Raw genomic sequence first — 25,120 nt, 5'->3', positions numbered from 1 at the left:
TGTCTCGCGCACTTCTGCAGGGCAGATATTTGATGACTGCATGGGCCGGTGTCGCTGCAGGCCTCGGGCGAGTCCTGCATTGCTGGTTGACCGGCGCCCTGGGGCAGAGCAAGCCATTGGACTCCGGAGCCGAGGGACAGACGACCCGGGAACCAGGCGAATCTCGACGGGCATCGGGCATCTCCAGCCAGGTTGCCCGGCTGCAAGGGGGGCTCGTGGAGGGGACTGCGGCTCCTAGCGCTGAGATTTTCTCCGGTCAAAGAACCATGGAAGCTCAGGGATCCCGCACGCGGATAGATTGAGAGCCCCTAGAATTGTGCCCCCGGAGGACATGCCTTCCTGGCAGAGAGATTGTTCACAACTCCGCTGGGGGCGAAAGTCTGCGGCAACACCGAGTCGAGTGCGCAAGCGAGTGAGTGGTTTTCCCCCCTTACACGGTATTTGAATTTTTCTCCTCTGATCCCACCTCCTCGATTGTTGCCTGAAATAAAGATGAGAGGGGGCGAAAGGAGACGATGGACCAGTTCCAGGGAGAGGCCCTGGAGACTCGAGTAAAGAATGCCTAATATCCAGACCATTGGAGTGCCCCACGGAGTCAGTGCCAATGGGCCAAACGCCTCGGGAGGCTGTGGTTGGACCAAGATCACCTCTGCGCCATAGCACCCACCGTTCCAGGTACCCGGGTACCTGGGTGCCTGCAACGATACCCTTGCAGGGCCTAGCACACTTGCCCATGGTGCCGTGATGGTCTAGAGCTCAGGGCCCCGAGCTCTCGTCGAGGCTAGCGCAAGAGATGTGCAGTCGGTCGCGGTCCAGGGGCGCGGCTATCAGTCCGATGGCCAAGGATGGTTGTGGCAGGGGAGAGGGTGGGGGCCAGGATTACCCCAGCCTGTACCACAAACCGCTCAGGGGGGATACGGGACAGGACTGAGCTAGATATATTGTGCAGTTGTGCGGTGATGACTGATCGGTGGCAGAAGTGGTTGCGATGAGCATTTGCTGCACACTTTTACCTACCTAGATGGTTAGTACTCAGGTGTACCTGTACTGTGTATGCAGTTCCTGCAGTACCTGTGGTTCCTGGGAGCCCCATCTGCGAGACGGAAATAGTGTGCCAGATGGGTTCAGTACCAAGATTTGACGATCAGTCGCCCATATCCACACCATCGACAGGCGAAATACCAAAGTACTGTACAGCGGCTTCCCCACTGGTTCCCTCCAATTCAATCAATCGTCCCATGATGCATCATCGGCCCCTCCCTGGGAGGACCATGGGCGGCGGAGATTTGGCGAGGGGGGGCAATAATAATGAGTGTAAGTGAGTGTGAGTGTGCAATCCGTGGTGAGCCCTCGGCCCCCAGGCTAGCTGGCAGGCAGGCAGGGCTAAATAAGACATGTCCATATCCAGTTGTACAATATCCCAGAATGACGAATGCCGGACCCCAATGCAGGAAAGACCAACGGCTAGACGAGCTGGTAGACTGGTCATCCCAGCAGCCCCGGCCAGGCTAGGCTGGTGTTGGCGGCCACCACTCCTCGTAATGGTGCAGAATACAACAGTGCAAGGCAATCCTCCGACAAGGTTTGTCCCCAACGGCTTATCTTGGGCTGCTTGGTTGTCCATGGCCACCGCTGCCGTGCAGTCGTCGATGGCACGCTGCCCAGGCCTGACCTGCTCGGATGAGTCCAGTCTTGCCCACCTGGGTGCTGGGCAGCTCTGCCAGTTCGGACGGGTCGATGGCCCTTTTGAGAAATTGGCCCTGGGGTCATGGGACGGCGCAGGATACCACGCTGCCCACGCTGCCACGCTGCCACGAGGAGCTTGGACCCCTGTTGCCCTGTTGCCCTGGGAGCCCTTGGGGCCCTTGGGGCGCTCGGGTGGGATCCTTCGCCCGTCCTGCCCGCCCAACCTGCCAACCGTCGTCTCGCTACTGCGGTACGCCGGTGATCGCTGTGGTTGGACCCCGACCTCGAACCAAGACTTCGGATGACCTGGCGAACAGACTCCGCTTGTTTTCCTCGCTTCGCGGGTGGAAGGGATGGGGGCCCCTTTTTTTTGTCCTCCACCTGCAGCCGCCAAACCTTGACACCCTCCGCCCTCACCTGACCAGGCTGACCCCTACACTGCAGGGCCAGTCAGGCCCCCCTTCCCACGGCGCGGCACGGCACAGCATGGCAGGTCTCGGTATGGGTGTGTGCTGTAGTGTACTCGGTCCGTACCTAGGTATTGAGAGGGCGGGACAGGAAGACAGCAAGATAGAGAGAGAGAAAGAGAGAGAGAGGAAAGGGAGAGAGAGACGAGGGAGGCTGACCTCGGTGAGCGTATGGGTGCAAACATTTTGGGCCGACACCGAGGCAGCGGCAGCATCTGCAGACATGAAAGAGACACACACATAACAAATCGGCGATGCGTGGGCCTGTGTGCTGTGCTTCCTTATCCGCATCCAGCATCTAGCATTTTGCTATTGTCTTGACTGCAGGGCTCCGAGCTTATGTCCCAACCCACACCCATGGGAAAGAAAGCCACGAGTCCTCTCTTCCTTCCTCGCCGATTCTGACCACCACCACTTAACCCCAACCACACAAACAAGATCCAAACCCACTCCCACGCCCACGCCCACGTCCACATCCCTTCACACTCGTTTCCACTCCTCTCGACATCCACCGCCCGCCACCACCACTACCACCTCCACGCCCACTACCACAGGCCCTAATACAACCCTCTCGCCCTTCATTTCACAATAGTGCAAACCTGCGGCTCTCCTCCCCCGCCTAGAGCCCCCCCTAGTTTTCCGGCGCCGCTTCGCTCCAGTGCTCCAGTGCTCCAGGGCTCCAGCCGGTCCCAGCTAATACAAACCTTAATCTCCTCAGCCTCTCGTTAGTCCAAGCTCGGTCGGACTATCGCTTGGAACCCACCGCTGTCATCAAACTTCTGTCGCCAACGTCGCGCACCCGTTAATCCATCCCACCCTTAACTTCATCCATCACTAGCAGCAGCCCGCGGCCGGCCCTTTGATCACTCGTCCTTCCAAGCTTCTCTCCTCCTTCCATCTCTCCCGCCGCCTGCCTCCGACATCTCCGCCTTTGTTCGCCCTCACACTGCGCCTCTCTCATGACCGAATCATGCTTGTGAGGATCAACGCCTCCCGCTGACTTGCCCATCCTTTTTCTTTTTTGGACCCTCACTGCCTTCACATGCACCGCGAGGGAGGTTACGCCCGGGTGACCAGCACCGCTTGAGTCAGGACACCCCTTGGTGCTTGGAGCCTGCCCCTCGATTTGTACAACACCTGCCGTTCTGTCACCTGTCTTGTGTGAGCGACAGGCTCGTTTCCCGGGACTCTGCAGTGCGGCTGGCTGCGTGGGCCCACGGTTGGCTGCTGTCGCCTCTTGTCACACTGTCCGACTTACTCTCCGACGACAACCACGCCCGTCCGTCCCGTCGAATCCCCCACGTCCGTTTGCCGATGGTCACAGACACGCCGGTCTAGGCTGGCATCGAAGCGAGCCATCATTCCCTGCTGTGCACCATGACCACCACCACCGTCTCGCGCCCCATGGGCCACAACGACCCCTTCCCGGTGCACCTCGCTCCCGAGTCAATTCCTGACCGGAGTGACACGAGGAGCCCGTGCCGAACCACAATAAGCCACTTCGACGACTCCTCCGACGACGATGACGCCTACTTGGACCCTGAGGAGGACCCACCCAGCCCGGCCCCCTCAGGCCGTTCCAACATCCCCCTGCACCCCATTGCGTCTATGCAGGACGCCTTTGCAGAATCCCTGGAGGAGGCTACCGCGGGAAGCCTCGAGCAGAAGCCAAAATTGAAAACCCTCGACGCAAAAGCACGCCGGGAGAAACTGCTTGATGAGGACAAATCTGAAGGACCCCCAAACCGCCTTTGGCGCTTCCGACCCGGCCAGAAGTGCCATGAGCTCAGGAAACTGATGGCTCAGATATCCTTCGGCGTGTACCTGCTCATCAATGGCATGGCCAACAGCAACGCCCAGGTCCTCTCCATACTCCAGGGCCACATCGACGAGGTCGACGAATTCCTTGAGGCGGCAATGGAGGACGTGAGGCTGGCGACCCAGGACCTGAACGAGAGGCTGGATTTTCTGAAACTTCCAATGGAGAACATGGAAATTTTTGAGCAGATGCTGGAAAACCGGAAATTCCGTCTTCAAATCGTTGAAGGAAACGTCAAAATCGAGCACATCCTCTCCCGGACCTCGACCGCGCATACACAGACCATCCGCGATACGTCCGAAGGCCTCCGCGCGGCTAAACAGTTTTCCCAATACTTGACAGAGAATGAGAAGGGCCAGTGGCGGCAGGAGCGGCCTGACGTGATAGACGTTTTCGATGCGATGAAGGGCAACACGGAAGGCTGGTTCAATGCCTTCACGGCCCTGGAGTCACAAAGCACCCTCCTCAGCGGCCTCTGTGTCCGTCTCAGCACAATGATTGTCGAGATTGACAAGAGGGCTGGGGAGGTCAGTCGACGGACTAGAGTGAGTTCCGCCCCTCTCCCCCCGACTTCAAAACGGCGTCTTCGTACTGACACATGGCAAGTTCACGCTGGAGCCATACTCGGACCCGGATGGGCGACCCATGTCCCGCGCCCCCGATGGCCCTGCGCACGCCACACCGCCGCCCTCGCCCCCGACGTCCAAGATCGGTGCTCCTCCGCGCATCAAAACGCTGTACTTCGGGGCGCCGATGACGTCTCTTCTGGAGGCTCCCGAGAGCCCTGTCTGCTTTGAGCTCCCTACGAGATCGGCAAAGAGAATGACACAAGACTCCGAGACGGTGAGGGACAGCCTCCCCGCATTCGAGTACACTCCTCCGGAAACCTCAACAACAATACCAGAGCTCGTGGTTGAGCGGGTAGCCCTGCATGACGAGTCGAGCGATGAGGAATCAGGATCAGAAAGCTCAGCCGGTGACAGCAACGACAACGACAACGGGTTGTTTATCCTGCAGCCAAGGACCTACACGCCAGTGCCCCCCGCACCAATACCATCTCCGCGAGTCTCGGCCGCACCACGGCCGACGCCAGAAGAAATAAGCATTCACATCGAGGCCGAGGAGGACGATGATGACACGGATTCGGAGGATTGGTTGCGCGAGTCCGCCATCATCGTCCCGCTCCCTCCTCCGCGCTCCACGCATAGGACAGCACCGCATCCGGACCCTCACCCAAAGCCCCTGCAGATCAGGCAAAGGCAGGGGTCAGAGCCGCATGAACTGGAGGCCAAGTCTTCTCACCGGACTTCCTTGAGAGATCGAGTGTCACTCAAGATCGAACTCCCAAAGGACATTCACGTACCGGCAGCCAACGCGCTAGATCTTCAGCTACCACGTTTCCCCACCCCAGGGGACTCAGTGCAAGGCTCGCCACGTAGTAATCGACCCCAGGATTCCGCACGCGGCTCTGAGGTCGATGGACCTCACAACCACGACTCTGGAAAACACTACATCAACGTCGATTACACACCACCCTCGTTTCCGAACCTAATACCGTCACCGGCCTCTGAACACCAGTATTTCCGCCCTGTCCAGGCCAGCCCTCACTCGCCATTGCAGCAACGCCCTCACACAGCTGGAACGGTTGGCAACAGGCCTGGGAATCACCAACGCAACGCGCCGTCGCAGATGGGCATGAGCATGCTCAGCAACGTGACGACGATGAGCCAGGACAGCTCCGGTACCAACCGAACGGTGAAGAAGAAGCGCAGCGCTTTTGGCTGGCTGAAGAAGGCGTTCTCGCTTGACGAGGAAGAGCGGGCGGCGTTTGAGGAGAGACGGCGTCAGCAGCCCGTCAACCACTACTATGACCAACGGAGCCCACAATTCCTCGATGGCAAGAGGATGGACCGCCCACCGTCGAGTCGGCCGGCATCCAGTCGGCCAACGACGGCGCGACCGCCGACCGGACGGCCGACCACAGGACGAACCTACACGTAATTCTAATTTGATTAATGGCAAGGTACTTGCGTGCGAACTCGGCCTCGCGGACGATACCGCGAGGACCTTCTCGGCCGCACCGCAGACCACTATTCTCCCTCGGCATCTCAGCATCTCGACCACTCGTCGATAGATATACGATCGTCTCGTCCTTTCAAGATACCCACGCGATTTACAAAACCATCTAAGCGCCATCTCAACAAGGACCTTCTGTACAAAAACTCTTACTTGTATCCACTATTTACTTCGGAAGGAAGGCGGCCTACTCCCACATTTTGCATATTCCTTTCTCTGGCCGGCTCTTCCGCGATCAGCACAAAGCGAGGTCGTGTTTGGCGTATCCTATTTCACCATAACTTTGAATATTCTGGACATTGTTCTTGTTTTCACTTTTCACTTTTACTCATCATACACAAGCGACGGGCGCATGGTGCAACTTCTGGCAACATCAGGGAGGGTTTGGCCTTGTTGGACTGTCTCACTCAGCCTCTAAGCTATGCGAATGTGATTTCGAGAGGCTGGTGACGGGCCGCAAAATGTACGATATGTGGTGACCTAGGAAATGACGGGGGAAAATATTAGGAGAGCAGAAACGTGGAGAGCCCCAACCAGCGTGTCGCAAGCTAGCCACGTGCAACTCTTCAGCTTGATTTGGAAGCATACTTCCCATGGATTATGTGAGGACCAACCAATACATTGATTGTCATTTGCAATGGCAGGTTAACGGAAAACTGGTATTCTTGTCGCGCTTGATCTAGATCTGACCCCAAGTGAGCAGCATAGGCCAAGAGTCCAGGCAAGTCCGAGCACAGCTGCCGCGCGCCTCGTGCTGTCTTATCACGCCATCCCAAGGAGAGCACAAGCCACGGCTGGACTGGGCAGGCGAAGCAAGACGCATCTCAGCCATGTTGGGAGCTTGAAGGCCTTCCTTGACTTTGAACCACGTGCAGGGACTCGCCGAGTTGGAGTTCATAAATCATGTCTCCGCTAACGCTTTCGCATAGTGTTCTGATGACGTTGGTACCACCAAATACTCGCAGGCTATATTATATATATGTGTATGCTGTGGATATACCTCATCGGCCTCGCCTTACCCAAGACCTCACCAGAGGGTCAGTGCCGGGTCACGCGACCAGGAGCGGACGGCCGGAGGTCGGTGGCTATATTTAGGCACACCGGCTTCCGACAAGTTGGACGGAAGTCGGGGGGCGCTTAGGAAGAAGACGTTGAGATGATGCAACCAGGATCGACGGCTACAGCCGATGGAAATGTCGGGGGGCACTGGTTGGGGTCGGACGTGGAGGGGCGGGACACTTTAGCTCTGGCCCGTCAGGCCTGCCGGCGTGTTTGATTTGTTCTGGAAACAAACACAAGGCATGGGGCTGAAGCACAGCCATCTGCCAACAACACACCAATGCGACGTATGTTGCGCAACACATGGCTGGACACGCAGCATGGCCGCGCAACCAGACTGCTGATCTCGGGTCAAGGCGAGGCGGTCGTCCCGAAGAGCACCCCATCAGACGGCAGTTGAAGTTGCGATGGGCAAAGATGCCAAGCATGGCTTTAACCTTAAAGCCAAAAACCTTGACCGATGTGTTGCGGGATGGGCCCCCTGGTGATATGTGAGCAACCATGGCAAGCATGGGAACAAGAGGCTTCGAATCCGCCAAGTCGACGGGGCGGCCATCAACAGAGGGGCTGATGTCGCGCAACGAACCAGTGACGGCGTTCCGTCATGTCAAGCAACTCTGGTACGGCAGGTGAATGCCTCCTTGCTAGTCAGGCGCACTTACATAAGGCCAAGAACCATCTCCAGCAGGGCATTGTGTGGCCATCGTGGCTCTGCAGCTTGGCAGCGCTGCACAGATCGTCCCCAGCCCTTTCCACTACCGGGTGACGGCTCGGCAGCTGGTTCGGCGGTACGGGTGTCTTGCCCACTCGCCTCGCGATGACGAGTGCCACATCGCGCCGTTGTTCCAGCTTGACAAGGTTTCTGAAGGCTGCAGGGAGGCGGGTCGCGGCGACACACGTGAGGGTGTTGATCCCCATCCCACCCAGCCAGCCAGCAACCAAGCAAGGTAACGAAAGCAAAGCATGCTGGCGGGGCCCCACGATGGTACGGGGTCACAGCCAGGCCTGGCCTCAGCGGGTCGGCTGGGCCCTCTTGCACCACGGCCGTCTGCGCCTTGCTGCCGAGCGAGAATTGAGTTCCCCCTGCCCAACTTGGCCATACAGCTCCTTGGTTGTGGCATTGGTATATGGATGGGGCTAAGACGACTCGTGTACAGGCCGTCGCTGTCGAGAGAACTTGGTTGGGATCCGCGCTGGCAGATTGTCGTTGCTATGAATAAACATCGACTTGGCATACCAAGCACAATCTCGATGGGGACCGTGGTGATGGGGAGTGGTATAAATAAAGGGTGCAATCTCAGGACTTCATGCGGTTGACATCCCATCCAACATCACCAACATAAACAACAACAATCAAGCGCCTCATAAGCTCCAGTGCAGACAAAAGACTCGCACCAAAATCCTCAACATCAGAATAATCAGACAATTCTCGAATAATTATTAGTCCTAACGAAATCAAGACATAATGCACTCCGCCGCTCTTCTCTCCGCCATCCTCCTCGTCGCCGTCAAGGCCGACCTCCAGCTCGACTCAGAGGACATCTCGCCTCAGTGCACATCCATCTGCCGGCCCGTCTTGGAGCTGAGCCGCACCTGCGATGTCGACGATGACCGTGTCCCCGACGACCTGACCGAGGACCGCCTGCAGCTGCAGTGCCTCTGCACCAACAACAGCTTCGACGTCCAGCGGTTCGCCGGCCTGTGCCAGAGCTGCATGCAGCAGAACACCGTCGTCGACACTGACGACGACAACGACGCCGACGACAGGCCCGACGACAACAACAGGGAGTAAGTGCCGGCGCTGTCCAAAGTGATACTATGCGATGATGAATAAACCACTAACCCCGGCCCCACAGCATCAACGAGATCGTGAGCCGCTGCGGCTTCTCCGGCGCAACCTACTCGGCCGCGGACGCCAACGCGGCCAACGGCGTCGTCGTCGCCGCCACCCGCCCCGACAACGCCAACCAGCTCACCACCACCATCACGGGCGGGGCTGCCGCCGCGCCCACGGGTGGCTCCGGGGCCACCAGCCCCAGCACCTTCACCAGCCCCAGCACCTTCACCAGCACCGTCACCAGCGGCTCGAGCACCATCGTCACCACCGGCACCCGGACGCCGACGGGCACCGGGGCCGCGGCCACCGGGACCGGCGTCACGGTCGCTGGCGCGCCCGGCCTGGAGCCCCTCGGCGGCGGCATGAAGGTTTTCCTGACTGTGGTCGGCGCTGGTGTCCTGGGCTTCTGGATGCACTAGAGTCTGGGGGCTGGTCTTTTGTCTCTCCTCCCTCTTTTTTCGGAGGAAGAGTGATACCCGACAAAGTCAGAATGAGATGGGGATTGAGAAGGGGTGTCGGCCGCCTCAGCTGATGGATGGGCAGTGGTGGACGTTAATGAAATTATGAACCTACGGAGAACGATAGTAACTCTTATTATTTGTACGGATGGATTGGAATATATGCGCTTTTGTGCCACAACAGACATATTTGAGAGATGACATTCTACAATATGAATGCCACCGACAACGCATGATGCGGAATTCCTCAAAGTGTGCTTTGTGCATCGTTCAAACTTGTGTTCGCTCGGGGATAAGACATGCTAGTAATGGATGATGATTGGCTGCGCGAAGTCTCGTTGACCAGTTTGAAGAACGGTCTTCTAAATTTTGTTTCGGATTTTCAAAATATTCACAGATATTTACGGTACATGAAAATCTAGGTCTTTTTAAGTGGAGACTAAATTATGAAAACACCACTAATATAAAGGCTAATATTTTACTACATGATAGCTGTAGCTAGGTTATAGACTTCTCTAGATATAACTAGGAAGATAGAAATCTCGGTGAAGGATATTGTAGTAGAAAATTCGGAGGAACTGCTGCGAGGTAGATGTAAAAGACTAACATTGCCGAATTTAAAATAAGCTGAAAATTTGAAGTAGCTTTACAGCATATAGATTTAACGAGTATATAGATTTCCTTGACTGTGTCGCCTAACATAAATTTAGTTAATTCGGATACTGCCTATGGAGTACCCCATTTGTAAGGGAGTGCAATGTGCTATGCGTGCAGACGCCCGGAACCTATACAGATGGCATTCTGCATCTTGACCTGCCTGGCTTGTCTTTCAGTCCACGCCGGCCGTAAGCGACTCTATCCAATCCGCTCAGACCTTGGTATTGAGGTCTATAAGGTCAGGCAGTGGCATTGGTGAGGTTTAATTGCAGCTGCATTTCGGGTCGATGGAGGCCTAAGACGGATGCACCCCACAAGGGAGGACGGAAGCATGCAGTGCTGTGCTCATTCCCGTTTGTACAATTTCACGAAGCCATGACTGCATCGGGTAGTATTTCACTGCTAAATATGGGATACGGTGGTGTGAGTAAAGGTAGAGATAAGGCTGTGCTGACAGAGTGTTCCTGCAGACGCTTGCAAAATACTGCAGATGAATGGAACCAGTCAGTCAATGAAAGGCCTAGAGCCAAGGGAAAGGATACAAGCTTCAGAAAATAGTGCCGCATCCTTCGAAAAAACCGGGAATACCTTCCACAGATAAATATAGTTTCACTTCTATTCCATATATATCTAAGGATATATATAGCACCTTTATATAATAGTAAATATTTAAAATTTAAAATTTAAAAAGAATATAATATTATTAATAATAATTATAATATAATAAATATTTATAATTTTAACTTTATAATATATAAATAAAATTAAAAAGTATTATTTTAATAATAATATTTATTAAAATTATAAATAAAAATAGTTTATAGTTTAATTATTATAAAAGGTTATATAATAAAATTAAATTTAAAAATAATTATTATATAAATAAATTATATTAAAAAAATTTAATTAAAAATTATTTTTAAATATATATATTAATAAAATTCTTATTAAATAAGTTTAAAAGTTAATATTATAACTTTTATTTAAATATATAATTATTAACTTTAAAAGAATTTAAAATAAAGAAATAATTTATAATATATTATTTTAAAACTATTATAATAAAATATTAAAACTTTTAAAAGGTTTTAAAATAATTTATAAAAAATAAAGAAAGAATATAATAAGTTTATTTTTCTTTAAATTTATATTTTCATTATTAATAATTATTAACTTTTTAATAATATAAAAAAATATAATAAAAATAAAGGAAGGAATAAATTTAAAGTTTCTTTATAAGAGAATTATAAGAATATATATAAAGTTATTAAAGACTTTATATATAAGCTTTAAAGAGAAGAAATAAATAATTAAACTAAAAGATAGCTGGTTTATATAGTGTAAAGGAAAAATATAGTGTGGTTGAAGCCTCCGCAGATGAATATAATTGAACTGGGCGGGGGCTCACGGGTTGTATAGCAACCGGCTCCCTTCTCTCAAGTGTCTTCAGTATTCTCCTCTCTCGCCCCAATCCCCTGAAGTGCTTTGGTTCCTAAATTTCTAATCACATTCACCCCTACGCACTGTGAGGCATAATTCTGCCACAAAACACGCCGTCATGCTTGTGGAAAGACTCGGAGATCTCCCAGGCCATAACCCAGCGGAAACACCTCCGCCAGGTGTAGAGCCAAATTTTATCAACCCGGAGAATCACAGGCCAACACTGTTAGGATTTCTACTCATGTAACATTGCCACCAATATTATTCTTTGGCCTTGCGATTGTATGCACGGCTTATCGTGATGCGTAAGATTGCGGTGAATGACTATGAGTCTACTTATAATCCGCCTCGCTAATAAGTGCTCACTTACATATTCTTCTAGGCCTCTGCCTTCTTGCCACGGTCAATGAATTAACTAATAGGGAAAGACAACAATACACTCTTAGGATTAAAACTAAATTCAATTAGGCTATAACTATAGTCTACATTGCAGTTACCTTTATAAGTGAGTTGCCTAACTATCTACTATTTACATTTAGTCCCCGGCTAAGTTAAATAGTTCTTATCGACCCGGCCGGCCCTCACGCGTGGAATGAATGCCCCATTAAGCAAAATAACCACCTATTATATGCGGGTAGGTACTTAATTCATTCTATTTCCTATAATGTTTCCTCTTTAAAGATATATAGTTTTGATACCTTCTTAAATATCTAGTTTTAAGTGCTTATTATTATATAAAAGTACTATATATATCTTTAAATATATATAAAAGAGAATAAATATTTATATAAGAAAAATAAATAATATATAAATATAATATTTTCTTTTAAATTATAATTAATTAAAGAGTTTTATTTAACTTTTTAATTATATATATTATTTAAATAAAATATTTTTATATTTTTATTTAAACTTACTCTTTTATTAACTTTAATAATAATAATAATAATAATAATAATATTTAAATTAATAATGAAAAACTTTATATAAAAGCTTATAAAATTATTAATTAATTATTATAAATAAATTTTATTATAAAAACTATATTAATAATAAAAGAAGATTTTAAAGAAGATTTAAATATTTAAATATAACTTTAATTATATTATATTTTTCTTTTATATTATATAACTATTTATTTCTTCTTTAATAATTGAAAGTTTATATATAAAGTTTTTAATAACTTTATATATATAGTAATAAATATTAAAAACTAAGTATTTTAAAAATATATAGTATAAATATAATTTAATATTTATTTAAAAAGCTTTAAGAAGTGTTAGTAAGTAGGTAGTTAATCTAAACTTTAGAAATTGCTGCTCTTAGTGACAGTGTATTTTTAACTTTGTTTTTCTAAAAAAAAAAAAAAAAAGGGAAAAGAAAAAAACCCAGCCTTGAGCATTTACCACTGTATGAAGGTGCCACATGTGTTTTAATTGTGGAGGAATAAGAAGTAAAACCACTTCAAATTCCATTCAAGTAGTAGCTATATACCTCTTGACACATGAATCACAGGTCCCCCAGACACCAACCCCCTCGGTCAAAAACTTACTCTTCATGCCTCTAGAATCTACTACTACCTAGTAGTGATATCCCAAGAATGCAGGACAACTAGTATGTTTCCGAGGGGGCCCAATATCGACCAGGTCTCATGCTCAATTGCGGGCACAGGTCAGATAACACACCTAGACATGCGCACGGCACAGGGCCGAATCGGATGTCCTCGGTGATAATCTTCAAGACTCTGGACAAGACTGCACACGGTCCCGATGGGCTGGCGCGCTAGTTTGACTAGTGTCGCACGCAAGTCCGAGGTGGCGTGAACACATTCCTTCAGTAGGGGTTGGCTGTGGAATGATCAAGTGCAGTCTTGCAGCCGCTCACAACATGGCAAGATTTAATGTGATAGAGGCACAACCAGGTGACTGCATATGTAGTGGGTCTGATGGGTATTTATGGCTCTCTTCATCGTGAGTCTACGCACGCACGGAGGTCCAGCGCCCGGAGATGCAACAGATTGGCATTATTTGTCCGGACCGCTCAAAGGGCCCAGACAGCATACAAGAACACACAAGCCTAGCAAATAGAGCCCGAGAAATACTGATTGGAAGTGCACAGGTAAAGAGAGCCGATTCCCTCGCAGTAGCCGCGGGGTGCCCGTTCTCAGGTGGTACGGACATTGGCGTTTCGCCGTTGGGGATGTCCGCCGACGGGACAAGGTACGAGCAGATGGTGGCGCATAAGACTGTTCATCCGACAAGACGAATCCGGTACAAGCTTCAACTTGATCTTTTCTGACAGGGCGTACGCAAAGTCGAAAAGGTTTATTATTCGCATACTTGAGTATCATTAACAAGTTTACAAGTTGTTGAGAAAATGGGGACGAACGGTACGGTGACGAACGGCGGGTCACACGGCGCCAAGAAGGCAGCGCACGAGAAGTATGCGATCGGGCGCGCGATACTGGAGCCTGCCATCCATCATGAATCGTTTGAGAAGCTGTGGGAAACCAAATGGAAAGCGCCTGTGAGTTACACATGTACCTGTCTGTAGCTGGCCATGCCGACGTCCGAGGCTAAGTAAGACTTTGAAGTGCACAATGGGGGTTTACCCGTTCATGTTTGGGTCTGTAAAGGACTTCGAACCGGTTGCGGAAGAGATCATCAAGGTAAGACTAGACGGTCTCAAACTCGAGACGTGATATTCACCATTGGCGTTGTCCAACAGAAAGGGCTGAAGGAGCCGTATGACTGGGACGAGTACGCCGAGATGTTCTTCCCCAAGGCCCAGGAGCTATCCAAGATGGCAGGCAGGGCGGAAGAGGCGGGCGAGAAGGAGAAGGCTTCCGAGTACTACCTACGAAGCTCAGCACTGTATCGCATCGCCCGGTTCCCAGCACCTCGGTCGGAAAAGCAGCGTCTGGCGTGGACCCTGGGGAAGGAGGCGTTCTACAAAGGCGGAGCGTGAGTATATCCGTGAAGGTTTCCCCTTGCAGGTTATCAGGCCGGCTGACCTTCTGTAACCAAGACTGATGGAATACCCGATCCGTGAGGTGAAGATCCCTCACACGCACCGGGCGGAAGGGGAAGGCCACGACATCCCGGTGAACCTGCTCGTCCCACCGGGGGCCTCAGCACAGAGCCCGGCGGCGGTGGTGATGATATTCACGGGCCTGGACGGGTACCGCACGGAGCTGGCAGTGTGGCAGCGGGGGTGGCTGGACAAGGGGGTGGCGACGGTGGTGGTGGAGATCCCCGGGACAGGCGACTCGCCGGCGGCCAAGGGCGACGTGACAAGCCCGGACCGGCAGTGGTCGAGCGTGCTGGACTGGATCGGAGAGCAGGGGGAACTTGACGGCGGGAGGGTGGTCGTGTGGGGGTTCTCGACGGGCGGGTACTACGCGCTGCGGGTGGCGCACACGCACGCGTCACGGCTGCTGGGCAGCATCAGCCTCGGGGGAGGGGCGCACCACATGTTTGACCGCGACTGGCTCGAGCATGCCAACATGCTCGAGTACCCGTTCGACCTGTCCAACACGCTGGCCTTCAAGTTTGGCCACACGGACCTCGAGTCGTTCGTGCAGGAGGCGCACAAGTACTCGCTGGTCAACGACGGCACGCTGGACAGGCCCTGCTGCGGCAACGTGCTGCTTGTCAACGGGCAGGGCGACGAGATCTTCCCCATCGAGGATCTGGACGTGGCGCTGCGGCACGGGCTGCCAAAGTCGGCGAGGGTGGTCGAGGGGCGCAAGCACATGGGAGAGCCCGAGAGCTTCGGCCTGATACTGCGCTGGATCCACGGCCTGCTGGGCCTGGACGGCGACGTTGCGGCCCAGATGAGGCTGCTGCCCTTCAAGGCAAGGTATTGAGGGTGTTGTCGTACGACCAGCCTGGATCAGAATCATTCCATTCTTCAGCTGATGTATACTTAAGTACTTAATCAAGCATGTATCCTGACAAACCTGACTCACTCGAGTACCGCGTGGGCTGCTGTCATGGCAGCTGTCAGAAGGCAGTGTGCATGGGGTTGCAAGGGTTGCAGGGGTTGCAGGGGTCAACCCCAGCCGTGCGACCCCAGAATCTCCTGATCTGGGGACCTCGGCTCCAACTCGGCCAAGCCTTATCGACCCTGCAAGAACCACGCAACCGCAACCGCAACCGCAGTTGCACCCGCACCCGCACCCGCGACCACCATCATCCAACCCTTCAAAGAGGGCACGAGGGCCAGCCCCCGACCGCTCCCTCGCCCCCTCGCTCCCTCACCCCCTCCAACCTCCAATGCCATCTTCATGACGCCCAGATGAGCAGCAATCCGACCTTTGCCCAGGCCCAGCAGCGCCTTGCCGAGCGCCGTGCCGCCCGCGAGGCCCACGCCCAGGCACGCCTCGCCGCCGAGCACTCGGCCTCGCAGCTGCGCTCCCGCATCTCCTCGCACCCGTCGCCGCTCCTCCGCCGCCTCGGCGGCTCCGCCCTGTCGCTCTGGGACACCGTCTCCTCCCCCGACGGCACCCGCCCCGCCTTCCGCGTCGGCCAGGTCGACGCCGAGCTGCTGGACGAGGAGCTCGTCCAGCTCCTGCGCGGCCAGGTCGGCGACGCCCTCAGGTACCTCGGCGGCCTGGGCAGCAACCTCAAGGACGACTGGTCCGCCGAGATCCTGCTGGTCCTGCGCGCCCTGCTGTTCAAGCTGACCGTCTGGGACCACGACGCCACCTACGGCGCCGCCCTGCAGAACCTGAGATATACCGACGCCAGGCACCACGGGCCCGTCCTGGTGCCCCCTACCAAGCTGCAGAAGTCCCTCTACGGCCTCATCACCGTCGGCGGCAAGTACGGCTGGACAAGGCTGGAGAACTGGCTGCTCAACCAGGACAATGGCTTCGACGAGCCAAGCCCTCGGGCCCAGACCTTGTCGCGGCTGACGTCCACCGCCGAGTCTGTCCATTCCGTGGCGGCATTCGCCTCGTTCCTGGTCTTCCTCGTGCACGGCCGATATAGGACGCTGCTGGATAGGATACTGCGCATGAGGCTGGCCCCGCCCACCAGCCAGGTCAGCCGCGAGGTCTCGTTCGAATACCTCAACCGCCAGCTCGTCTGGCACGCCTTCACAGAGTTCCTGCTCTTCGTCCTGCCTCTGATAGGCATAAATAAGTGGCGGAGGTGGCTGAGCCGGACGTGGAGGAGGACCAGGAATGCAATATCAAGTAGCGCCGACGGTGACGCCGAGGAGAAGAAGGGCGAGTACTCGTTCCTGCCCGAGCGGACATGCGCCATATGCTACCAGGACCAGAACTCGGCGTCGTCAGAACAGGAGGTCCTCGCCGCCGCCGCATCGAGTGGTGTGGTTGGATCTGCGCAGACAGATATCACGAACCCCTACGAGACGATCCCTTGTGCCTGCGTATACTGCTTTGTCTGCCTCGCTCAGAGGATAGAGAGGGAAGACGGCGAGGGCTGGACATGTCTGCGGTGCGGCGAGCAGGTCAAAGAGTGCAAGCCATGGGGTGGTGACGTCTTGGAGCCCCCGAACAAGTCGCCGACGAGCAAGGCAGTCATGTTCGCGGATGATGTCAAGGATACCCAGACAGAAGAAAGCTCACAGGCGGAATTTGTCGACGCGGTTGATGACCTGGCCGAATCGGCTTCCACGGTCAAGGCAGAGAGCAGTGACGACGACAGTTCTGCAGATGGGGATTCGGAGGAGTACGACGAGGAGGAAGCCGAACTCGGCGATGATATGGAAGGTTTCTGAGCCTGAGTTATGCTATCCATATAGGATTGGCCAAACGGTTCTAGACTTGGGGATAAAGAAGAAGGAAAGTGTATCAGCAAAGGGCTGGTACACAACCTGTTGTCATGAAATGTTCGACATCACGTCTCATGCGAAGCTGCTCAGGTTCAACGTCGGGAATGCGGCAGCCACGGTGGACCAAGTCCTTCCCCAGTATACCGCTACTAGTATACAATGAGTCCAAATGGTGAATCCGAGCATCAACAGCGGCGAAGGCCGAACATCTACATCAACAGTATATAGGTCGGATCAATAACAACCCGCGACCCACCCATCCAGTTGGGATATATCAGTCACCATCGCGGACTTGGACCAGGTTTGCAGCTCTGCATATGCACAGGAAGACATAAACCATCCGGATCCGGTCAATGTGCAGCATATACACACATATAGACCGGTACGAGATACATGGGCCTCCATATCCCATCATGAATACAACCGCTTCAATGCCTCCTTGGTCATCCACTCCCCATCACGCGGGACATGGACCCCACCAACCAGCACCGCAGCAACAACCGTCAGCAGCAGCTGCAAGCCGGCCACGGCCCCCATGATCACCGCGAACGCGACCGGCGACTGCAGCTCCAGGCGCACCCCCTGGGCCGGCGGCCGGCCCTCGACGGCCATGCGCGGGTTCGTCGACGCGGCGGCGGCCACGACGCCGACGGCATACCGCGCGACCTGGTCCGCCATGCCCGGCGCGCTGTTGTTGAAGGGCGTGCCAAAGGGCAGCTCCCAGTTGTAGCTGCGGCTGAGCGGGGCGTCCGGCCCGCCCAGCGTGGCGTCCCCGTTGAGCGCGATGGCCTGCGCCGCGGCCGCGGCCATCATGGGCGCGAGGGTGAGGCTGTCCAGGTCCGAGGCCGGCGGCGGGTCCGACGACACGGTGACGTTGCACTCGTAGTAGAAGAAGCTGCTCGTCGGGCTGTCGAAGCTCCCCGGGGCGGCCTCGCCGCTCTTGGGCTCCAGGACGTGGACGGTGCTGCACCCCGGCCCGCACTCGCCCGTGCTGTTGCACCCCACCCTCGACCCGCAGAGGTCGGTCCGCAGCTGCCTGAGGATCGGGACCGAGGCGTAGGTGGTGGACTCGAGGCCCAGGGCGACCGAGCCGAAGGTGAAGTCCCGGCCGCTTGTCTGGTTCACGAGGATCAGCCCCCGGGCGCGGTCGATGGTCGAGTTGTACTCTGGCGTCGTGCACACGGCCGATGATGACACTTTTCTGTCTGAGTAGACGGCCAGGTAATTCGTCCCGGCGGATACGAAATCCAGCGCCGAGCTGAGATAGTGATACTCCCAGTGGTCGTCGGCTTTCCAAAACGTGGCGGGGAACTTGGCCAGAGGTTGTCCCGCCAGTGGCACGGAGGGGAGGGTGGAGTAATTGTAGCTGCCCCCGACATCCCCAAGTATGCTTGCTCCCAGGTTTTGTAGCGTTGAATCGAGGTCGGATTGACGGCCTGAGAAGCGCCCAGTGCCGCGCGCGAAGTTGCTCATATTAGGTAGGAAGACTTGACCGTGGTCTAATAGATATACATCATCAACATGAGGCTCGGCCTGGAATGTCAGGCTGATAACGGCTATGGCGGCTTGCATTCCCTGGATTAGTGTGCTTGATGTTAGTCTCGAGGGTGCTCTCTCTTTTTAATGCAACATTGAATGGATCTGACACGTACGATATTCAGTAAAAGCCACATCAAACACACCATCTTTGTGACGTTTGAAGATGACCGCCATATCAACTTGGTGACACTAGTCAAGCTGTCGCTTTGCAGAATCAGCTCGACCTGCATGTTGTCTCAATGTTAGCAACAGAGACCCAGACAGAAGAGACAAAGGGGTTACATTCCTCTGACAAATCCCGTCTTTTCAGACTGAGGAACCACCATCTCATATGTTTTGCAATGTCCTTGAGGGCACTTGCAATATTGAGACCAACCACTAGACTCAAAGTGACGATAATAGACTCGAAGATCGACTTTTCGTTGTCATCGAGAACCCTTCTCTGGTAGAAATGTACGGCAAGCACGAATCCGGCCAGAAGCAGGGCTGTGATGAACCACTTGATGAGGCCGGTGATCGCAAAGCCCCCAAACCCCCTACGACCTTCTATTGCCGTATGGTAGTCGGCCTGGCGGTGACCGTCGGGTGCGGGAACTTTCAAGTTGTTCAGTCAGTTATGAGCCATCCCGAGCTTGTAGAACACATTCTCACCAGTTTCTTGTCTGGATCCATATCTAAGCTCTTTCTCAGGTACAAGACCAGAAGGGGAGAAAGATTGTGGAGAGGTTATGACATCTAGATCTTCTCTGAAGTGCTTAGGCCGCGCCATAGACAAGACCGCTCCCACCCGAGCATGAAAGCTCGTCGTCTTGATGCTGGTGAGGGCAAAGGTCAGCAGCCTGGGCCCGAGTGTTCGTTCAGCTCTGACCTGGGAGAGGTTTCGTATTATACAGGCTGCTATCGCGGCACTTAAAACACAACCCTGACATCCAGCGGCGGCAGGGCGGCCGGTAAGCCAATGAGTTGGCGCGGTACAGAACCTCCTCGAGCAAAGGTAGTATTAGGTTATTGACCCAAGGCTTTGATAGGTTCAAACCCCCTGCAGTGCATGCTGACACTCGGCTCATCCTTGAGTCAATCATTCAGCCTCACCACTAGTAAATCATCCAAAATATTACGCATATTGTGCATAGTAGGTCTTTTGGTGAGGACTACGTTTCTCAGCCCACGACAAATTCGTGACGATTCTGAGTGAGTCGCGCCCCGTCTTCTAGTAGTAGCGGTCATGTTGGGTTCACGTTCTCTATGCCTAGCTTCCTAGACTGACCGCTGAGATTAGAGGAGTCTTTAGCCACTTCAGTAGTCTGTGGTATTGTATTTCCATGATGAGCCCCATCGAGGCATTCACCATATTGAACTCGATGTTCTCGACCTCACGGGTCTCTCGAGAGAGTAGGATTGTGACATTATTGGTGTTCATTGCTTTTGTCCCAATGGTAAATTATGGTCGAATTTGGATGCGATGCATTGCTTCTGCCGCTTTCCGTCTTCTCGAGTAGAGTACCTAGTAATTAACATCCCCGTCACATGCAAACCCGACCTTCTAAAAATGACGTCGGGTCCCTGGAAACGGTCCAACTCGAGAACCAGAATGGCGCTAAAAGCGGCCTCGACCGCGTATCTTATCACTAGCACCCCTGGATTTAGAACCCAAGCTTCAGGGCCAATCCTACTAGGCCAATGGGCTGGGAAGGGGCCCACCCGTAGCGGCCCAGCTGCCCAGCACAGACAGGAACCAAATAAACCCCCGGCGCGGCACTTGGACCAGACACAACACCAAGAGATCCACACCTACCCTGCCACCGCGTGCCCACAGCCCACTCCCGCCCTCTCTGCAGATCCTCACCGACACTGTGACCCGCTCGCCTCGCTCCCTTGTGCGACCCCGGCTCCCGACGCGGCCTGTCCTGCCCTCCCCTCCCCTCTCGGAGGAAGACTGTGAAGAAGAAACAAAGAAATTTTCGGCCCCCCCCCGGAAAGGAAACCTGCCCTCGAAATAATGCGACTCTCCAAGCTGTAGTCAAGCCTGCGCAGGTCGAGCAGCCCGGACACCCACCACGCCCACCAGCACGCCCACCAGCACCAGCACCAGCACCAGCCCACGACGACGACGCCCACGCCCACCCCCAGAGACATGCCCACCATCTTCTCCTTCGAGCAGGGCAACGAGCAGCGATCACACTACCCGACCGACTCGTCGCCCCTGCTGGGCCGCTTCCGCGCCGTCCCGCGCACCGACACGCGCCCCGGCAACAGGCGCGGCAGCCTCGGCCTGCTCTCGCGCGCCTCGTGGCGCGGCAGCGTGCACGTCGGCTATGGCGCCACTGCGCTGCTGACGGCCGGCCTGGGGGACGACGATGAAGAATCCGACGAGTCCGGCGAGTCCGACGACGACGGCAACTATGACGACGGCAACGGCAACGGCGCGGGCGAGGGGTGCGGCGGCGCAGAGGCCGGGAGGCGGAGGAGGAAGAGGCTCGCCGCATGGTGCAGGCGGAGGTGGAAGAGGATGGACGACCTGTGGATCAACCCCAAGCAGGGCGCCGTGAGGCGGGTCGCTGGCGTGTGGTACTCGCGCTGGTTCGTGCTGGTGGTGCTCCCCGCCGCCCTGGCCGTGGGGTGGTGTGCGATCCCGTTCCCGCAGTATCCACTCCGGGACAGCCCAGACGACGGGGGCGGGGCCGGGGGCGGTAACGAGGGCTCCAGCCCTGGGGGCCGCAAGCCGCGGGGCCACGGCAGGGCCAAGGCCGAGGTCAACTTCTGGTTCTTCCTCTTCGTGTACTACGCCTTCTACAACCTGACGGCCCTGGCGTGGATCACCAAGGTGTTCAACCTGTACAGCCTGAACTGGTGGCCGTCGACGCTGGGGTTCCCCATCACCATCTGCATCATCGCCATCCTGGGCACCGCCGGGCCCATCGCGCTCTACTACGTCCCAGAGGCCGGGTTCCTGATGGGCCACAACACGGTCTGGATCACCTGGACCTTCTGCATCATGGCCATGCCCGTGGTCATCGCGAGCTTCATCCTCCTCACGAGGGAGCGCCGCCACATGGGGCTGCGGAACTCGCTGTCCGAGACGCAGAGGATATTCACGTCCTCGTGGTGGGCAAGCGAGGACGACCTGAACTCGCCCGCGCTCAGGCCCAACGGCCGGCGGCGCCCGGACCAGCGCCTGTGGGACGAGAACGACGGCGGGCTCAACATCGGTGCCGTTCCTGCCCTCCAGGCTGCCCCGAGCCGCCGGATCCCCGTCCGGCTCAAGCCGCGCTTCTTCCCCGCCTCGTTCGTGCGCTTCGTCTGGTTCTGTACGGCATTGTTTATCGGACTGCTTGCGCTCGTGATAGGGGAGGCGTACGCCGAGGTGTACCTCAGGACATTGCCGCACAACAGCTTGGACACGATAGTGTACGTGTACGGTTGGATCTCGACTGTGTATCTCCTGGACGGTTTGACGGGGTGGATATTAGGGGGGAACCAGGGCGAAAGGGTGGGGAGCTACCCTTTGAGTTGGGTTTTCAAACTGTCAGTCATCTCCGAGTCTCCCCTGAGCCTTCCCCCGGACCTCGTTTGACCTCGGCAGCTAAATCGCAACACAGCTACTTCATGCTAACATATCAAACCTACGTCCGCGCGCTGTATGCCCGACTCCGCTCCCCGAGCCAGTTCATTCTGCTGCAGATCCTCTCCTCGTCCGGGCTCATCATCCTCACGCCCATCCTTCTCTCCGCGCCGGTCCACTGGCTCCTGACGGCCATCGGCATGAACGGTCAGTCGTACGCCGCCTACCAGAAAGTCGGAGTCCGTAACGTGTTCATCCGGTTCGTTGCCGAGAACGCGTCGATGCTCTGCTTCCTGGGCAGCGTCGCGACTCTGCATTTCGGCGCCAACAAGGCCGTCTACCCCTACTTCAGCTTCGACGAGGGCGACTCTACCGTCAGCGGGGACCCCTACGACTACACCTTCGAGCTGACCTTCTACGCCTCGGCCGTGACGTGGGCCTGCGAGCTCGTCGCAAGCTGCATCGTGGCCGGCCTGATCAAGTGGATCTACGGCGTGAATGTGGTCACCGAGGGGAGCTTGGACCTCGCCGTCTGGCCGGAGCTGCTGCCGACCAGCGTGGTCGTCGTACTGCATGTGCTGCAGAACATGCTGTTCTCGATTGTGAGGCTGCAGTTCCGCTGACGCAGGTTTGATTACGCGGGGACTGCCTGGCACATCTGAACCAGAATTGTGCGACAGAAATGTCCTGGCCCTTTTTCGGGTGGGAGCGCCTGGGCAGGCCGGCAGCGCGGAACGGGCTCCATTGCACACGATTACATGGAGCTGACGGCCAGGGTCGCGGAAGCGGGAGCTAAATGTTTTCTTGTCACACGTTGTTCTTCATTTCCTTGTGGCTCCAACTTGTGCTGTCATACGATGACACAGTGGAAGGGGCAGGCAGACAGGACGGCAGGCATTCAGGTTCGCATAATGATACCCCGGAGTGGCTCTGCTTTTCCACGTTAAATAGTTTGTGCTTACTTGGAGTTGTGTCTTTCCCAACCATAGAAGTATAGATGTGTGTACGTACCCCTGCGCTTGTGCCGTCCGGTAACGTGTGCTGTTTACTGCTGCAACCAGACGCGAGCGCATGTCGACGGAAGAGTACTCAAGTACGCAGGAGATTAGGGCCTACTGTGCATCGATCCCGATTTAGTTTCCTGCAGCGGAGAACCATGGCCTGGTGTCTAGACGTGTATTTGACAGCATGGTTCCGAGGTTGCCGTGTATGCATCGACCGCTCTGGGCTGGGACAACCTCTTGCTGACCGATGACGGGGTCGGTGTCCCGAGATAGGCATACCGGGCCATGGCCGTTGCTGTGGCTCTTCGGCCGCTAAGACCGAAAGACCCCACCCCGGCCGAAGTGTCATTAAGAAAAAGTGAGGGAGGAGCACTGGTTGCACGCCGATGTCTCATCGCACATCACAAATGACAGAGATTTGCCAGAGTCTGGCCCAAGTGTGGCAGATCCGGGCGGCCTGCAGCTACTGTGTATGGTCCAACATCAAGCAATCTGCCGCCTGGAAACGTCAGGCTGGGCCTTGGCTGATTGCTGCAACATTAGTCCCATGGGACAGTGAATCCTGTCGGCAAGCGTACCCATTGTGTAGCTAGGATATGCACATATGACATAACAACCGTGTACAGCATTTGGTGTGGTTGGCCTGAGCGCGATTACTCCGTGTGCGGTTAGTCGTGTTGGAGAATATCGACCGGTGCACTGTCTTCTCACGCACTGCAAGTGGACATGGCATCTATCCAATTTGCTGCTCTGATATCAGTGCGCCGACTGGGGAACACTTGGTTTGGCGTGTCGTCCAACCAACACCGGTTTGTTGTGCGCCGAGCCCTGCCGTTATACCTACGTTCCACCAGGATCGGGAGAGCTTATCGGCAGGGCAAGCGGAGGGTGCCGCGAACTACGGTGAGTTTCGGCTTGGACACGGCGAAAACCCCACCTAGGCGCAACCGCCCCGGCCCAACGTCGGGAGATCCACAAGTGAAACGCACAGACGGGACCGGCGCCGTTTGTCAGGCGGGCTGGCGGGAGGCGGCCAGGGGGGACCCGGGACGCAAATCTGAACTGTGTCGCTCAGTGGCTTTGGCAAGCAAGAGTTCCGCGCTCATGGCAGGCGATGGAGGGAGGTCAGCCTGGTCGGGCATCTGGGTCGTTCATGCCTGAGAGTTCGAGAATGGCTTCTCAGCGGGTGCCAGTATGGCATCTTTGTGAATGGTCGTTGCCGACCGCACGACCGTCGTAGCTACTTTTTCTAATTCATGCGGGTGTAGCTGGCTGAAGGACTCGATGTTTCCGTCAGAATGGCGGTGAGACAATATCAAGGGCACTTAAATCTCCAAAACGAATGGAGAAATAGAACCGAGTCATAATGAAGAGGGGGGGACCAAACATTGACGGAAGTACAACCAGTCGTGACGCTTCGGCTGTCTTGCTGACTGCGCCCGTTGACAGCTAGCCACGCTTAGAACGAACACTAATGCAGAAAGACCATGAAACCACCGGCGACGCTAGAATTCTGGAGTGACTTGACTGCAACCATTGCAGCAGGAATGCCTTGGAAGAAGCACGTACTCTCCTGCCAATGCTGTCCCGGACTACTTCGATGTGAAATTCTCAGACGAAGTAGAGATGATGCGGCTTTGTTATCAAGAGCATAAGCCTGTTCCGCTCTTGGGGGGGGGGGGGCTCGCACAGCAGAATTATTGAGAGGGACTCA

At 54.7% G+C, this 25,120-nt stretch overlaps 6 protein-coding genes across 6 annotated transcripts; 5 read left to right on the top strand and 1 right to left on the bottom strand.

Moving 5' to 3' along the window:
- Window positions 1-3,530: 3,530 nt before the first annotated feature.
- Window positions 3,531-5,973, top strand: KVR01_006870 (uncharacterized protein; the record flags this gene model as incomplete). The annotated part of the gene is made up of 2 exons (XM_044785685.1): window positions 3,531-4,499; window positions 4,579-5,973. 2 exons carry the CDS (start codon window positions 3,531-3,533, stop codon window positions 5,971-5,973), a joined length of 2,364 nt encoding a protein of 787 aa, XP_044644301.1.
- Window positions 5,974-8,572: 2,599 nt separating this feature from the next.
- Window positions 8,573-9,883, top strand: KVR01_006815 (uncharacterized protein; the record flags this gene model as incomplete). Its single annotated transcript, XM_044792599.1, has 2 exons — window positions 8,573-8,895; window positions 8,964-9,883. The coding sequence occupies 2 exons, from the start codon at window positions 8,573-8,575 to the stop codon at window positions 9,361-9,363; spliced, it is 723 nt and encodes a 240-aa protein (XP_044644246.1). The 3' UTR covers window positions 9,364-9,883.
- A 3,908-nt stretch (window positions 9,884-13,791) lies between these two features.
- Window positions 13,792-15,431, top strand: KVR01_006579 (uncharacterized protein; the record flags this gene model as incomplete). Its single annotated transcript, XM_044786975.1, has 4 exons — window positions 13,792-14,025; window positions 14,093-14,167; window positions 14,227-14,462; window positions 14,527-15,367. The coding sequence occupies exons 1-4, from the start codon at window positions 13,876-13,878 to the stop codon at window positions 15,365-15,367; spliced, it is 1,302 nt and encodes a 433-aa protein (XP_044644010.1). The 5' UTR covers window positions 13,792-13,875.
- Window positions 15,432-15,798: 367 nt separating this feature from the next.
- On the top strand, window positions 15,799-17,247 carry KVR01_006748 (uncharacterized protein; the record flags this gene model as incomplete). The annotated part of the gene is made up of 1 exon (XM_044781233.1): window positions 15,799-17,247. One exon carries the CDS (start codon window positions 15,799-15,801, stop codon window positions 17,245-17,247), a length of 1,449 nt encoding a protein of 482 aa, XP_044644179.1.
- Window positions 17,248-17,712: 465 nt separating this feature from the next.
- KVR01_006922 (uncharacterized protein) lies at window positions 17,713-18,986 on the bottom strand (the record flags this gene model as incomplete). The annotated part of the gene is made up of 2 exons (XM_044787053.1): window positions 17,713-18,876; window positions 18,954-18,986. The coding sequence occupies 2 exons, from the start codon at window positions 18,984-18,986 to the stop codon at window positions 17,713-17,715; spliced, it is 1,197 nt and encodes a 398-aa protein (XP_044644353.1).
- A 1,429-nt stretch (window positions 18,987-20,415) lies between these two features.
- On the top strand, window positions 20,416-24,024 carry KVR01_006498 (uncharacterized protein). The gene is made up of 2 exons (XM_044792462.1): window positions 20,416-22,365; window positions 22,440-24,024. Exons 1-2 carry the CDS (start codon window positions 20,975-20,977, stop codon window positions 23,023-23,025), a joined length of 1,977 nt encoding a protein of 658 aa, XP_044643929.1. The 5' UTR covers window positions 20,416-20,974; the 3' UTR covers window positions 23,026-24,024.
- Window positions 24,025-25,120: the final 1,096 nt, after the last annotated feature.

This window comes from Diaporthe batatas (assembly GCF_019321695.1).
Source record: "Diaporthe batatas strain CRI 302-4 chromosome Unknown Contig00007, whole genome shotgun sequence".
NCBI lineage: Eukaryota > Fungi > Ascomycota > Sordariomycetes > Diaporthales > Diaporthaceae > Diaporthe > Diaporthe batatas.
Note: the sequence above shows the minus strand (reverse complement) of the source record. Positions and strands in the feature narration are given on the sequence as shown.